This window comes from Oncorhynchus mykiss, chromosome 8, assembly GCF_057628025.1.
Source record: "Oncorhynchus mykiss isolate SJ-2025 chromosome 8, ASM5762802v1, whole genome shotgun sequence".
Taxonomy (NCBI): Eukaryota; Metazoa; Chordata; class Actinopteri; order Salmoniformes; family Salmonidae; genus Oncorhynchus; species Oncorhynchus mykiss.
Window position 1 is genome coordinate 76,255,626 of NC_143029.1, and position 13,726 is coordinate 76,269,351.

The 13,726-nt window shown below is 46.9% G+C and overlaps 1 protein-coding gene across 1 annotated transcript; it reads right to left on the reverse strand.

Moving 5' to 3' along the window:
* Positions 1–3,458: 3,458 nt before the first annotated feature.
* On the reverse strand, positions 3,459–11,405 carry nfatc4 (nuclear factor of activated T cells 4). Its single transcript, XM_036986215.2, has 13 exons — positions 10,386–11,405; positions 8,719–8,882; positions 7,051–7,560; positions 6,784–6,959; positions 6,502–6,664; positions 6,290–6,390; positions 6,080–6,181; positions 5,709–5,896; positions 5,227–5,367; positions 4,996–5,051; positions 4,782–4,908; positions 3,913–4,611; positions 3,459–3,753 (listed from the first exon to the last, which is right to left on the reverse strand). Exons 1-13 carry the CDS (start codon positions 10,564–10,566, stop codon positions 3,695–3,697), a joined length of 2,667 nt encoding a protein of 888 aa, XP_036842110.2. The 5' UTR covers positions 10,567–11,405; the 3' UTR covers positions 3,459–3,694.
* Between the last annotated feature and the right edge of the window lie 2,321 nt (positions 11,406–13,726).

The following is a 13,726-nucleotide window of genomic DNA, read 5'->3' on the forward strand; positions in this document are numbered from 1 at the left end:
TAAACACAGATCCTTCCCTAAAAAACTTTTTAAAATTATGACAAATAAATTGAATATCCCAGTCCTCAGGGTGGCGCTCTGCCCCTTAAGGACATAATGTATGGGAGACTGGGAGCATGTTCCGTCCAGTGGCGGGCATATGCAGTTTCACCATGGGTGACTAAGGGGTACCACCTGGACAGTGACTAAGGGGTACCACCTGCCGTTTGCTGTGCGTCCTCCTTCTTTCGTGGCGGTCCTAGCACCTGTCGTCTTCAAAAGCAGGCTATTCGGGTGGTTCCAGTGTCAGAAGTATAGAGCGGTTGGTGCAGCCGGTACTTCTTAGTTCCCAAGAGCGATGGAAAGTTGTGTCCCATCCTGGACTTGCGTGTTTTAAACAAGCACCTCAAGGTCCGCAAGTTTAGGATTGACAGCCCTACCCCGGGGTCTCGTACTCTGGTGGTGCGGTTCCTGAAAGGCGTGCGCCGGCTCAGGCCAGTTTCTAAGCCTTTGGCACCTTCCATGGAGGGAAGCCTCTATTTGAACCATTGGAGTCTGTGGACCTGAAGGTCCTTTCCTACAAGACTGCCCTGTTGGAAGGTGAACCTTCGCCCCAGTCTGAGGTCCTGAGCGCTCTAGAGCAGGTTTTCATCAAGGATCTCTCTGTACTTTGATCTGTTCATCTTTGCCTCGATCTTGACTAGTCTCCCAGACCCTGCTGCTGAAAAACATCCCCACAGCATGATGCTGCCACCACCATGCTTCTCCGTACGTATGGTGTCTGGTTTCCTCCAGACACTTGGCCTTCAGGCCAAAGAGTTCAATCTTGGTTTCATCGGACCAGAGAATCTGGTTTCTCATGGTCTGAGTCTTTTGGTGCCTTTTGGCAAACTCCAAGCAGGCTGTCATGTGCCTTTTACTGAGGATTGGCTTCCATACGGCCGCTCTACCATAAAGGCCTGATTGGTGTAGTGATGCAGAGATGGGTAGTCCTTCTGGAAGATTTTCCCATCTCCTCAGAGGAATTTCAATGCTGCAGTCTTTTTTTGGTACCCTTCCCCAGATCGGTGCCTGTCTCTGAGCTCTACCGACAATTCCTTCGACCTCATGGCTTTATTTTTGCTCTGACATGCACTGTCATCTGTGGACCTTATATAGACAGGTGTTTGCCTTTCCAAATCATGTCCAATCAATTGAATTTACCACAGACTCCAATCAAGTTGTAGAAACATCCTAAGGATGATCAATGGAAACAGGATGCACCAATTTCAAGTCTGAAAGTATTCAGGTCTGAATACTTATGTTAAAACCTGTTTTCACTTTGTCATTATGGGGTATTCTGTGTAGATTGCAGAGGAATTTAATCCATTTTAGAATAAGGCTGTAATGTAACAAATGTGAAAAGTCAAGGGGTCTGAATACTTTCCGAAGGCACTGTATATGGATAGGACCAAGGATATCCCAGTTCGTGACCAATTTTTGGTCTGTTTCGCTAATCCAGCTCAAGGTAGGGTGATTTTCTAAGCAGTGTCTTTCTCATTGGATTGCGGAGGCTATCTCAATGGAACATGACGGCAAAAGACAAGGGTTGGTGTACATGCTCCCTCCACTAGGGGTGTGGTGGCTGCTTGGGCGTTGTTCAGGTGCATGATGATTGGTGATATCTGTGCTGCAGCAAGTTGGGTTTCCCAACATAACTTTGAGGATTTATCGCTTGGATGTAACTGATCCCAGTGTGCCTCACATGGTTCTCATGGCTGGGTCCAGGAGTGGGTATTAGGCAGCGCACAGGTTGCGCATTTATCCTGGTTACCACAGTTTCCTCTGGGTTTGAGTCTTTGGCTGCCATGGTTGCGCACGAGTACACAGTCTCCAGGTTACTGCAGGTTACTCTCTGCGTCTCCCACCAGCACTCTGCACAGGCAACAATGGAGGACAGTGAGAGGATCTTTACTGAGCTGATACACTCCATAGAGAGAAGGTGCTGTGAGGTGTGAGAGCTGATCAGAGCCCAGGAGAAGACTGCAGTGAGTCAGCCTGAAGGACTCACACAGAGACTGGAGCAGGCAGCTGAGCTGAGGAAGAAACACTGAACTGGAGCACCTTTCACACACAGAGGATCACATTCCTCCAGGTATTATCAAGTATTACATGTAAAAAAAGTTTTTTAAACACAATGATTGCATGTTGACGGATTTCTAATTTGTATCATTTTGTATCCTCTCACTGTTCCCTCTGTAGATATGGCCGTCTCTATACGCCCCTCCTGAAACTCTATCGCTCTGAACTAACAGAGAGACAGGAAGACATCCTGAAAGAGAATTGGCTTCAGATTTTAAGAGCAGGTGTGACACTGATATGTCTGATATTCCACACCACTACATAAATAGAACTTGGCAGTGGTACATAACCTATTTCATAAAACTGGGGGAAAAATGATATTGCTCTTCAATCGTTTCTCTAAAATGGATTGGTGCATAATTGTTGATAGCCCTTTGTTGATCAGGGGTGTGGGCATGGGTGGGCCTGGGTTGACACAGGCCCGCCCCCTGGGGAGCCAGGCCCTGCCAGGTCCACCCAATCAGATTGAGCCCTTTGTTGTTATTAATTGAAAACTTTCCCAATCTGCAGTCAATACAATGGAGATTATGTACACCCCAGAGCCCCTCTCAGAGAAATACTTCACAAATATATCTAAAATCAATTATCTATTTCATTCAATTGTGCATCCATGTCTTTCTTCACTGTCACCAGGAGACACTGTTGCTAAAAAAACAGCTAAAATGAAAGTATAAATGTATGTTATTACACAAAATGTAAGGTCTATTCTACACTAATCACATGTCGTAAGTACATCTGTTCTGTTTCCTCCCTCTCCATAGATTTCTGTCAGCTCACATTGGATCCAAACACAGCATTCTACAATCTCCACCTGACTGAAAGAGACCAGGAAGTGACAATGAAGGAGCCCAAACCGTGCCTCAACCACACAGAGAGGTTTCACAGTATCCAGGTGCTGTGTAGAGAGGCTGCTGTTACTGGGAGGTAGAGTGGAGCGGGAAGAGGCCCTACATACCAGTCTTATACAAGGACATCAGGAGGACAGGCTTTGGTCCAGAAGCCCAGTTTGGCCTCATAATGAGAAGTCCTGGAATTTACTCTGCGTCAAATAAGAATGTAGTTTCCTACATAACAACATAAAGACTAAACTATCTGACCCCGAGTCCTCTAGGATAAGAGTGTACCTGGATCACAGGGCAGGAGATCTGTCCTTCTACAGCATCTCTGACACAATGAGCCTCCATAGAGTCCAGACTGCATTCACTCAGCCACTCTAGCCTAGCTTTAGGCTGTATGCATACATGGGCCTAATGAAACTGACTTATCTTCAGTGATAATAGATGTTACCCTCAGGAGGAGAGAGATCGGCTATTCAAGCACACACAAAACCATATCCACAAACAGACCAATAACACACATTTACTTGTATAATTTATATTGAAAACTGGTTAAAAACATTAGTCTCCCTTATATAAACGGTAAAATGTATCTGTAATCATACTTACAACTGTGCCCTTACCATTTAATCCCCATTCAGTATTGTCATATTTGAGCAATACATCATAAACCAAGTGCATAGAAAAAGGTGTGATATGGTAGCAATAAAGCGCTTCATACTATAACAACTGAACCAGACAGGACAGTACTGAGCTTGTCATCCTGGTTGGCTGTCCGTCTGGAACGATCTGATGTCTTCTCCTATGAACTCATTCACTGTAGTCAAAAAAGACACAGCAGCCAGTCAGAAGTTTAGACATTCATTTATGCTGTATATCAATCCATCAAACATGTTATATTATATGTATTGTTATTATTGTAACAATGGAGATCAATACCAATTAGAACTTCGTACTGTACATGCAAACTTCTCACCTTCCTCTAATGTAATGTGGTGAATAGATGATGAGCTGGCAAATTCCAGGGGGGTCGTCTGCATTTTAGACCCAGCCTGAGCCTCCCTTTCCCGAGGTCCCCTGCCCTGGTGGTCCCATACCTCATTGTGGGAGTATGGTGGTGGGTAGAAGTCCTGATACGGGCTGGAGTTGGAAGGAGGCGAGGGGCAGACCTCCTGAGGGTAGGGGTAGTGGGGGTAGGGTGAGGTAGTCATGGGGGGAAGAGAGGAGGAGGAGATGGGGCTGCCTGCGGGGAAGGGACTCAGAGAGGAGGAGTGGGAGGGAGAGGGGGAGGAGGACAGGTATGGGGAGTCCAGCCATGTGGAGGGAGAGGGAGGTTGGGAGACTCTGGGGTACAGGGGAGGCAGTAGCTCGGTGAAGCCCAGCTCCAAGTTCTCAAAGCTGGGGCGTCTTTCTGACAGAGAACCTCTGCTGTCACCCACAGCTTCAGGCTTGTGGCAGTACTCCTCCTGGTAGCCATGGCCTTGGTAGGGGGGAGAGTAGGCTGAAGGGTAGGGGGGCAGGTGCAAAGCTAGCCCTCTCTCCTTGGGCGTGGGATCATTCCTCAGGTGCAGACCCCTGTCCACCCTGCTGGGCCCCCCCATGGAGCAGAGTGTCACCCCCTCCAGGGGCAAGACAGAGGGATGCGAGGGCAGAGGGTCGTCCTCTTTAAACATGACTGAGGGCGAGAGAGAGAGCGTGAGAGTGAGAAAGGGAGAGAAAATAAGTGGTAATAAGCCCCTAACCTCGTAGATAAATCAGGATAAATTGTTCAAAATGAACCAAAAACAACAAAGATAGTTCCAGTCTAAGCTGAGAGACTGATGGATGAAGTGAAGGGAGACTCACCCGGCAGGTACTTGAAACAATGAGTGCTGCTCCTTTTCCTCTTCCCGTTGGAGACATAAAGGCACACAGATACTGGGCGGTTCACAGACAGGTCACCATAGGCTGGAATTTGCACACACAGCAAGCACTGTGGGATGACAATATGAACAATGTACATTACAGTTTTAATACATGTGCGCTGAAACACAAATAGACCCAGAAACATACTATTTACCTCACTACTGTTGTCACGGTCAACATGTGCCTCCTCTTCCCACTGCAGCTTTCCATCTGGTAAATATGGATATTAATTATACCTAATTTCATGGATGGTGCACATTGAAGAAAAGAAGAACACGCACACACAAATGTTATGTTATCCTATCTTTGTGGGAACCTAAGATTCATTTTCATTAAAAATCCTACATTCCCTAACTTCTAACTTCCCCTATCCCGAACCCCTTACCTGTCCCTCTTTCCATAAAAAGCACTCTGGACATGGGCAGGAAGTTAGATCCACCCAACAGTAGCTCCTCCCCTCCTTCCACAGAGCACGATATGACACTGACTGACTCCACCACTGGCAGCTCCTGAGCAGAGCGCTGGGCTGAGGAGAGAGACAGAGAAACACAGCGAGACACAGCGAGACACAGAGAGACACAGAGAGACACAGAGAGACACAGCGAGACACAGCGAGACACAGAGAGAGAGGACAGAATACAGATGATTCACTAGGATATTCAGAAACCTATTCAAAAAAAGTTTTGCATTGTCACAATGTGTTGTTTTACAGGGTCAGCCACAGCACCCCTAGAACAAATAAGGATTAGGTGCCTTGCTCAAAGGGACATCGACTGATTTTTCACCTTGTTGACTCAGGTATTCAAACCAGCAACCCTTCAGTTACTGGCCCAACGCTCTAACCGTTAGGCTACCTGCCATACTCACAGCACTCAATAGGCACGGAGGTAACCTGCAGGGCCAGCATCCGTCCAGGCGGGGCCACGGGAAGGCCAAGGGGGAGGTGGGTACGGAACACTAGGCGCACACGCGTGTTTTTCCTCCCTACATCTGTCTCTCCTTTCCTCAGCTCGATGTCCGAGTTCCTCAGCTTCAGAATGCCAGCGCAGTCAATGCTGAAACAGAGATAGGCTGTTATACTCAGCACACAGACAGACACTCACACAGTGCAAAATAGCATGTAAAAGTGCATCCTAGTATTTACACACATACAGGAAAGCTATTCTTTCTGCCTACTCAGTTACCCCCATACAAAGCCGTTGATATCTATGAGCTTTATCTCTCTGGTAGATACTCACAGGGCAGTCATGTTGGTCTCTGGGTTGAGGGGGATGTCCAGTATTTTGGTGCCAGCCTGTACACTCTCCTGACTGGCAGTACCCACCATCTTACCTGTTACCCTGAGGATCAAAAGAAGCATCTTAACAATAAAAACAAAAACACATCAAAACACTGATGTAGCACATACTATCATAGATTGATTGGTGTATTGTTGCACGGTAACCTACCTGTGTATCTGATAGAAAGGATGAGGCCGGATGGACCTGTCATCAGCTGTTCCCACAAACACCTGCAGAGAGAGGGGCTGTCTCTCTGTGTACCCAGTCAGCTGGGAGAGACAGAAAGGAGAGCTGTTGTTTAGATATATACTCTATATGTTAGTCTGGGATTGAAGCCATAAACAAATCAAGCTTTCTTTAATTTAATCTATTTATTATACCGTAACAACCGGATGTCCCCCTGGTGATGCCTTGACGGCTCCTCTGCTTCCTTCTGTCTCGTAGTGGGCTCGGTGGTGTGGGCGGGGCTGCACGTCGATACGCAACTCATATTGGTCAAACTGAGTTGGCAGTGGCCAATCAAGTGGCGGTAGAGCATTGGATCTGTAAGAACAATGGACCTGTCAGATGTGTGGGCGGAGCGGGCTATCCTGGCCATCCAAACAATAATAATGGCAAGTCAACACAGTGTTGAGGGATACTGTATAAACATAGTGTGTAACCTGAACATAGGGCTGTGGGCGCTGGCTCTGGTCCTCCCCCAGCCCAGAGCAGGGGGCACAGACAGGTAGTCCATGCCCATGGATGCAACCTCTCTCCTTTGCTGCAGTGGCTCTGGCAGTGGGCAGTGGGAGCTATGGGCTGGACCCTGCTCCTGCTCCACATCCCTGGGGGAGACCTGGAGGACACAAACAATGGATTTCTGGTTGAGCATCAAGACAAACCTCTATGGAACCTAAGTTCTAAGAACCACCAGCCAGCCACCTTACCTGCTCCAGTGACGTCTTCCTAGTTTTCTGTGGAATGCTCAGCTCAAAGCTGCTGTTGTGAGCTTGTGACTGAGAGGTGGAGTCTTCTCCCTCCAGGGTACAGGAGTGGTCCTCAGAGTAGCTGCTCCTGCGGGACGTGCAGGGGGAGGCCAGAGGGGAGTTCCTGCGCTTCTTACCCCCCGGTGAGGTGGGCCGGGAGGAGGGTGACAGGCAGAAATGGGAGGTGACCTCATTGAGCTCCTCCTCCTCCACCAGCAGCGAATCACAGCTGGACGCAGGACTGAGCCAGCCGCGAGAGGAGGGGCTGGAGGCAGGGCTTGGGCTCAGGGACCCAGCGCCGGTGCTGCCTTCGCGGTAGCAGAATGGGTCCATTAGGGGAAGGTAGAGGCGCTCCCTGTCCCATCCACCTCCTGTGTCCCAGAAGTTACTTCCTGCTGGGGCAGTGTCATCCTCTGGGGAGATAGTGGTGATCTGGATGCTAGGGCACTCCAACACATGGGACTCTGACACCTGGGAGAGAGATGGGAGAGAGAGAGAGAGAGATGGGAGAGAGAGAGAGAGAGAGATGGGAGAGAGAGATGGGAGAGAGATGGGAGAGAGATGGGAGAGAGATGGGAGAGAGAGATGGGAGAGAGAGATGGGAGAGAGAGATGGGAGAGAGATGGGAGAGAGAGATGGGAGAGAGAGATGGGAGAGAGATAAGTTAGAACATTAACAATAGAGAAATGCAGGGACCATAGTGTTTGCCTGCCTACCCAACCGGTTCCGGTCAAACGCTACGCCACCCCCACGGCCGTTAGTTTCTTCTCCGCAATGAGTGGGGATCTGAGTACTTCCCCCAAAAATTCTAGAATGCAAACCCATTCTAACCGTTCTGATTGGTCCCATAAACCGATGGGTTGGGCCAGATTCAGAACATACATGGGTAAAGTGGCATTTAGGAAATTTGCCGGGGGCGCAGCGCTCAATGGCACTGCGTCACTACAGACCCGAGTTCGATCCCAGGCAGTGTCACAACGGCCGTGACCAGGAGTCCCATAGCGCGGCGCACAATTGGCCCAGCGTCGTCCAGGTTAGGGGAGGATTTGGCCGGGGGGGCTTTACTTGGCTCATCGCACTCTAGCGACTCCTTGTGGAGGGCCGGGCACCTGCAGGCTGAATTCGGTAGTCAGGTGAACGGTGTTTCCTCCGACACATTGGTGCAGCTGGCTTCCGGGTTGAGAGGGCAGGTGTTAAGAAGCGCGGATTGGCAGGTCATGTTTCAGAGGACGCATGACTCAACCTTCACCTCTCCCGAGCCCGTTTTGGAGTTGCAGCGATAAGACAAGATCGTAATTGAATATCACAAAATCATTCAACTAAAATATCACTAAAATAAATAAACATTCGTAATTGGCTTTTATACTCTGATTGGTTACTGATGATCCAATCGCTGATGACTTTCTTTTGTACAACACCCTTCATTTTCACCACAAATGACTTCAATGATGACAGTCTCAGACTGAAGTATGTTGCGAACATAGAGCAGCGGAAGAATTGTTGGAGTCATCAGGCAACCATACTGTAGGGAACTGTATGGCTTTTAGCATCATTTATGACATACATTTATGAGTCACTGTCCCACTCTCACTGACCAGGAGAGTAACTGGACATCTCCGATTCGCTCACCTGTACAGATCTCGCTGGAAGGCTCTCATAGGTCCCACTGAACTCCCTCACCAAGGCACGTCTGGGGGGCGGGGAATGCATCCCAGCCCTTTGACTGGCTGAAGAATACGTTGGGGTAGGGATGCCGATTGGCTGGCCTACGTGAGTGGTATCCAGGTGGCTCTCTGTGACCAAACAAAAATGTTGGAGAGGGATGTTAGTAGTCTCCCAGTTACAGGTTGACATGGTAAGCTTTAGCCTATTGAGTTCACCGTAAAGAGATGGTACAGATCTAGAATACATTAAAGTTTCAGAGTAACCAGTTATGTCCACTAACTATAAAAAACATACCCTAACTCTATTGCTTCAGAAATAATGTAGAGGGGGCTTAAGGTTGTTTATAAAATAGGTAAGTAAATGTTCCATATTTGTGTTTTTACATCAAACATTTCCCTGCTGTGGTGCAATAGACAGTACAGGACAGTTAGGTTCACTGTAGAGCACTGTGTGCATCACTTTCCAGTATGGATCATTGGTCAGCCTAGTGCATCAGTTATAAGGTACAATATACACTGTGGTAACATCCCTAGGTTGGGGTGTGGTATATGTGTTGTATGCCAGTGTGGGCAGGAAATAAATGCTTTAGTGGGTGAGAGGGGTGTGTATCAAAAGCTGAAAGGGGAAAGGAGTGAGGGGGAGAGGAGAGGGAGAACGGGGGGAGAGGAGAGGGAGAACAGAGGGAGAGTAGAGGGATAGTAAATGGAGAGCAGAGGGAGAGTAGAGGGAGAGGAGAGGAGAGGGAGAGGGAGAACGGAGGGAGAGTAGAGGGAGAACGGAGGGAGAGGAGAGGCAGAACGGAGGGAGAGGAGAGGGAGAACAGAAAGAGAGTAGAGGGATAGTAGATGGAGAGGAGAGGAGAGGAGAGGAGAGTGGAGGGAGGTGTGTATGTGGTGCATGCTCAGTAAACAGAGATTGCGGTTCCATCCAGATGGCAGCTGTTAACTCCACTCACACGCACAGCTGATTAAAACCACATTGAGTTCTGCTCTTACACACACACACACACACACACACACACACACACACACACACACACACACACACACACACACACACACACACACACAGCACACATAGTAGGCTACAGAACACAAGAACTCCATGCACATGAACACATCCCCCAGACACAGATAAGCACGTGTGCACATACAGTACATCCAGACCGGGGCTCTCCAACCCTGTTCCTGGAGAACTACTGTCCTGTAGTTTTTCAATCCAACCCCAATCTAGCGTGTCTAGTTCTAATAATTAGCTGGTAGATCAACCAAATCAGGTTAGTTACAACTGGGGTTGGAGTGAAAACCTACAGGAGGGTAGCTCTCAAAGAACAGGGTTGGAGAGCCCTGATCAGACACATAACTCATCTATACCTGGGTAGAGAGAGAGAGAACATTAGGCCAAATAATTGTACAAATAAATGATAAACGTACTTAGAACAAGTCAACTAAATCATTCACATTATATACACCACACACAGAGGAATGTCTCTACGTTGTGGATGAGTTGCCTACATTGGGGACCATTGAACGGCCTTCAATCTTAATTTCCTTATCTGTCAATCTCTCTCTCGGTCAATCTCTCCCACATTCACAAACATTCACACACACTATTCAAGAAAGGGTTCTAACCAGTATTGCTCGACTCTAGGAGCGACAGGGCGCTCTCTGTCCTCTCCCCCACGATAGTGTGCTCCTGGTCCGCGTTGCACAGCGGGGATGGGCCCCGGAGTTGGCGCGTCGGGTCCTCCTCAAAAACCAACTTGAACTCGAACTCCCCCTCCTCCCAACCAGAACCCGGCGCAGCCCCCATCCCCACAGCAAGCGAAAAAAAAGTATGCGAAACGGATGAAGAGAACTCCCAGTTGAACAGATAGTGTGATCTGCTGTGTTATTTCATAATGATAATTTCCTTGGTCCTGTTCATTCGAAGTTTTGGAGAAGACAGATTTAAATAAATATATCGAGTTCTTTGAAGTCCGTTAGCCATAGGACCGGTATCTATCTATTCCATCACAGGCTATCTATCAGTCTTTAATTCTAATGCTCTGTCGCCATCCTTTCTTCTATCCGACCAGAAAAAAAAGTGTATCAAATATTTTGTCGTCCTTTACCCTTAATTGCCTTTGGGTGAGTTGCCCAGCCCAGTTTGGACAGTTACTCGATCTCAATTGGACATTTCGTTTGTCAGTCAATGAGACCCTCTCACCCTCCCCTCTCCCCTGTTCCCCCTGCCTGTGTCCATGAGCCGGGATGTTTCTTTTCACATGCTGTGCTTAGTTTACGTTTAAAAAAAAACTTTTTCCCAGTTCTTAACATAACTAATATGTTAAGTAGGCTATAGCCTATAGATTATTGCCTACATTTCCTCTGACAGTTTGACAGTACATCCTTGTATTTCCAGAAGTTTTCTGTTTTCGCTCCCTCCCTCAAACACTAAACTTTTTAAAGGTATCAACTCGAGTGTAAAAAAGTAATGAAGTGACCCTCTTGAGCCAGATGTTTGGCTGGTGGGCTGTTCCTCCTTGCTGTGGCCTCACTGTATGTCCCTGTGCTCTCTGTCATAAAAAGGACCATGATTCTTCGCTGTCATTCAGAGAGCATAAGGAGGCCAGGCTGTTTCCTGTGGTGTTTACATGATTTACCCCCTCTGTCTTGTCATCCTCCTTTCCTACTCCCATTACCCATCTCAGCCCTTTTCTTTTCCCTTCCCCATGTTACTCCCCTTGCTCTCCCAGGCTCACCCCCCCTCCCTCTCTCCCGCCCTCCCTCTCCCTCCCTTGCAAGATCTGTTTCTCATTATCCTCTGTAGTCTGTACTCTGTCTGAGACGGGAGACGAAAAACTTAAATAAACATGCTCTCTCCCTCCCTCAATCCCTCTCTTTCCCTAGCCCCCCCCCCCCCCCCGCGCCCCCCTGCCTTTCTCTCACCCCTTCCTCCAGTTCTCACAATCATCATGTTATACTGGAGCTGGATGCTTTTTTCTCTCACTTTCTATCTTTCATACTCTTGGAGATGTGGGTATCTTCTATCCAAATGAAGATGATTATATTTGGTAAATGTTTATGCGCAATCAAGATTGACTAAAGACTGCTCATTATTTAGGGTAAAATCTAGTTTATATTGTGGGGGATTGGGATTTATTCTATAGGATTGTAGAATTATCTCGCCTTCATAAGGTCTTGGCAAGAGATCAAAATCGTTTTTTGGAGTTTATATAACCAGTAGGGTTTTATTTGGGAGGCATATGAGTGTTACAAATGAAAAGGATGCTAATGTGGGTCAAATCCTCAGGCTGGCTTTCAGTTGCTGTTGGATGTCAACGGTTGAATGTCAAATTAATTGACAGAGGAAGGAGGATATAACAATGTGGATATCTTGCCACCATGTGGTAGAAAGGTGGAACAGTCTTTCCACAGTCTGTATTCTTTTGCCCGTCTTAATATTTTATTTTTATTGGCCAGTCTGAGATATGGCTTTTTCTTTGCAACTCTGCCTAGAAGGCCAGCATCCCGGAGTCGCTTCTTCTGTTGACGTCGAGACTGGAGTTTTGCGGGTACTATTTAATGAAGCTGCCAGTTGAGGACTTGTGAGGAATCTGTTTCTCAAACTAGACACTCTAATGTACTTGTCCTCTTGCTCAGTTCTGCACCGAGGTCTCCCACTCCTCTTTCTATTCTGGTTAGAGCCAGTATGCTCTGTTCTGAGAAGGGAGTAGGCCATAGCGTGGTACGAGATCTTCAGTTCTTGGCAATTTCTTTCATGGAATAGCCTTCATTTCTCAGAACAAGAATAGACTGATGAGTTTCAGAAGATGGTTCTTTGTTTCTGGCCATTTTGAGCCTGTAATCAAACACACAAATGCTGATGCTCCAGATACACAACTAGTCTAAAGAAGGCCAGTTGTATTGCTTCTTTAATCAGACAACAGTTTTCAGTTGTGCTAACATAATTGCAAAAGGGGTTTCTAATGATCAATTAGCCTTTTATAATGATAAACTTGGATTAGCTAACACAACATCCCATTGGAACACAGGAGTGATGGTTGCTGATAATGGGCCTCTGTATGGCTATGTAGATATTCCATTCAAAAGCAGCCGTTTCCAACTACAATAGTCATTTACAACATTAACAAAGTCTACACTGTCCTCTGATCAATTTGATGTTATTTTAATGGACACATTTAAAAAAATATATATATATTAAACAAGGACATTTCTAAGTGACCCCAAACTTTTAAACAGTAGTATTTACAGTGCCTTGCGAAAGTATTCGGCCCCCTTGAACTTTGCGACCTTTTGCCACATTTCAGGCTTCAAACATAAAGATATAAAACTGTATTTTTTTGTGAAGAATCAACAACAAGTGGGACACAATCATGAAGTGGAACGACATTTATTGGATATTTCAAACTTTTTTAACAAATCAAAAACTGAAAAATTGGGCGTGCAAAATTATTCAGCCCCCTTAAGTTAATACTTTGTAGCGCCACCTTTTGCTGCGATTACAGCTGTAAGTCGCTTGGGGTATGTCTCTATCAGTTTTGCACATCGAGAGACTGACATTTTTTCCCATTCCTCCTTGCAAAACAGCTCGAGCTCAGTGAGGTTGGATGGAGAGCATTTGTGAACAGCAGTTTTCAGTTCTTTCCACAGATTCTTGATTGGATTCAGGTCTGGACTTTGACTTGGCCATTCTAACACCTGGATATGTTTATTTTTAAACCATTCCATTGTAGATTTTGCTTTATGTTTTGGATCATTGTCTTGTTGGAAGACAAATCTCCGTCCCAGTCTCAGGTCTTTTGCAGACTCCATCAGGTTTTCTTCCAGAATGGTCCTGTATTTGGCTCCATCCATCTTCCCATCAATTTTATCCATCTTCCCTGTCCCTGCTGAAGAAAAGCAGGCCCAAACCATGATGCTGCCACCACCATGTTTGACAGTGGGGATGGTGTGTTCAGAGTGATGAG

What these genes read in the sequence shown, in the direction of transcription:
- nfatc4 (XM_036986215.2), bottom strand. Translation starts at nt 10,566, where the DNA reads ATGGGGGCTGCGCCGGGTTCTGGTTGGGAGGAGGGGGAGTTCGAGTTC. An exon ending in GAGACCAACATGACTGCCCT is followed by an intron (nt 5,897 to 6,079) that starts GTGAGTATCTAC and finishes TCTCTGTTTCAG; the next exon opens with CATTGACTGCGCTGGCATTC. An exon ending in CCACATTACATTAGAGGAAG is followed by an intron (nt 3,754 to 3,912) that starts GTGAGAAGTTTG and finishes TTTTGACTACAG; the next exon opens with TGAATGAGTTCATAGGAGAA.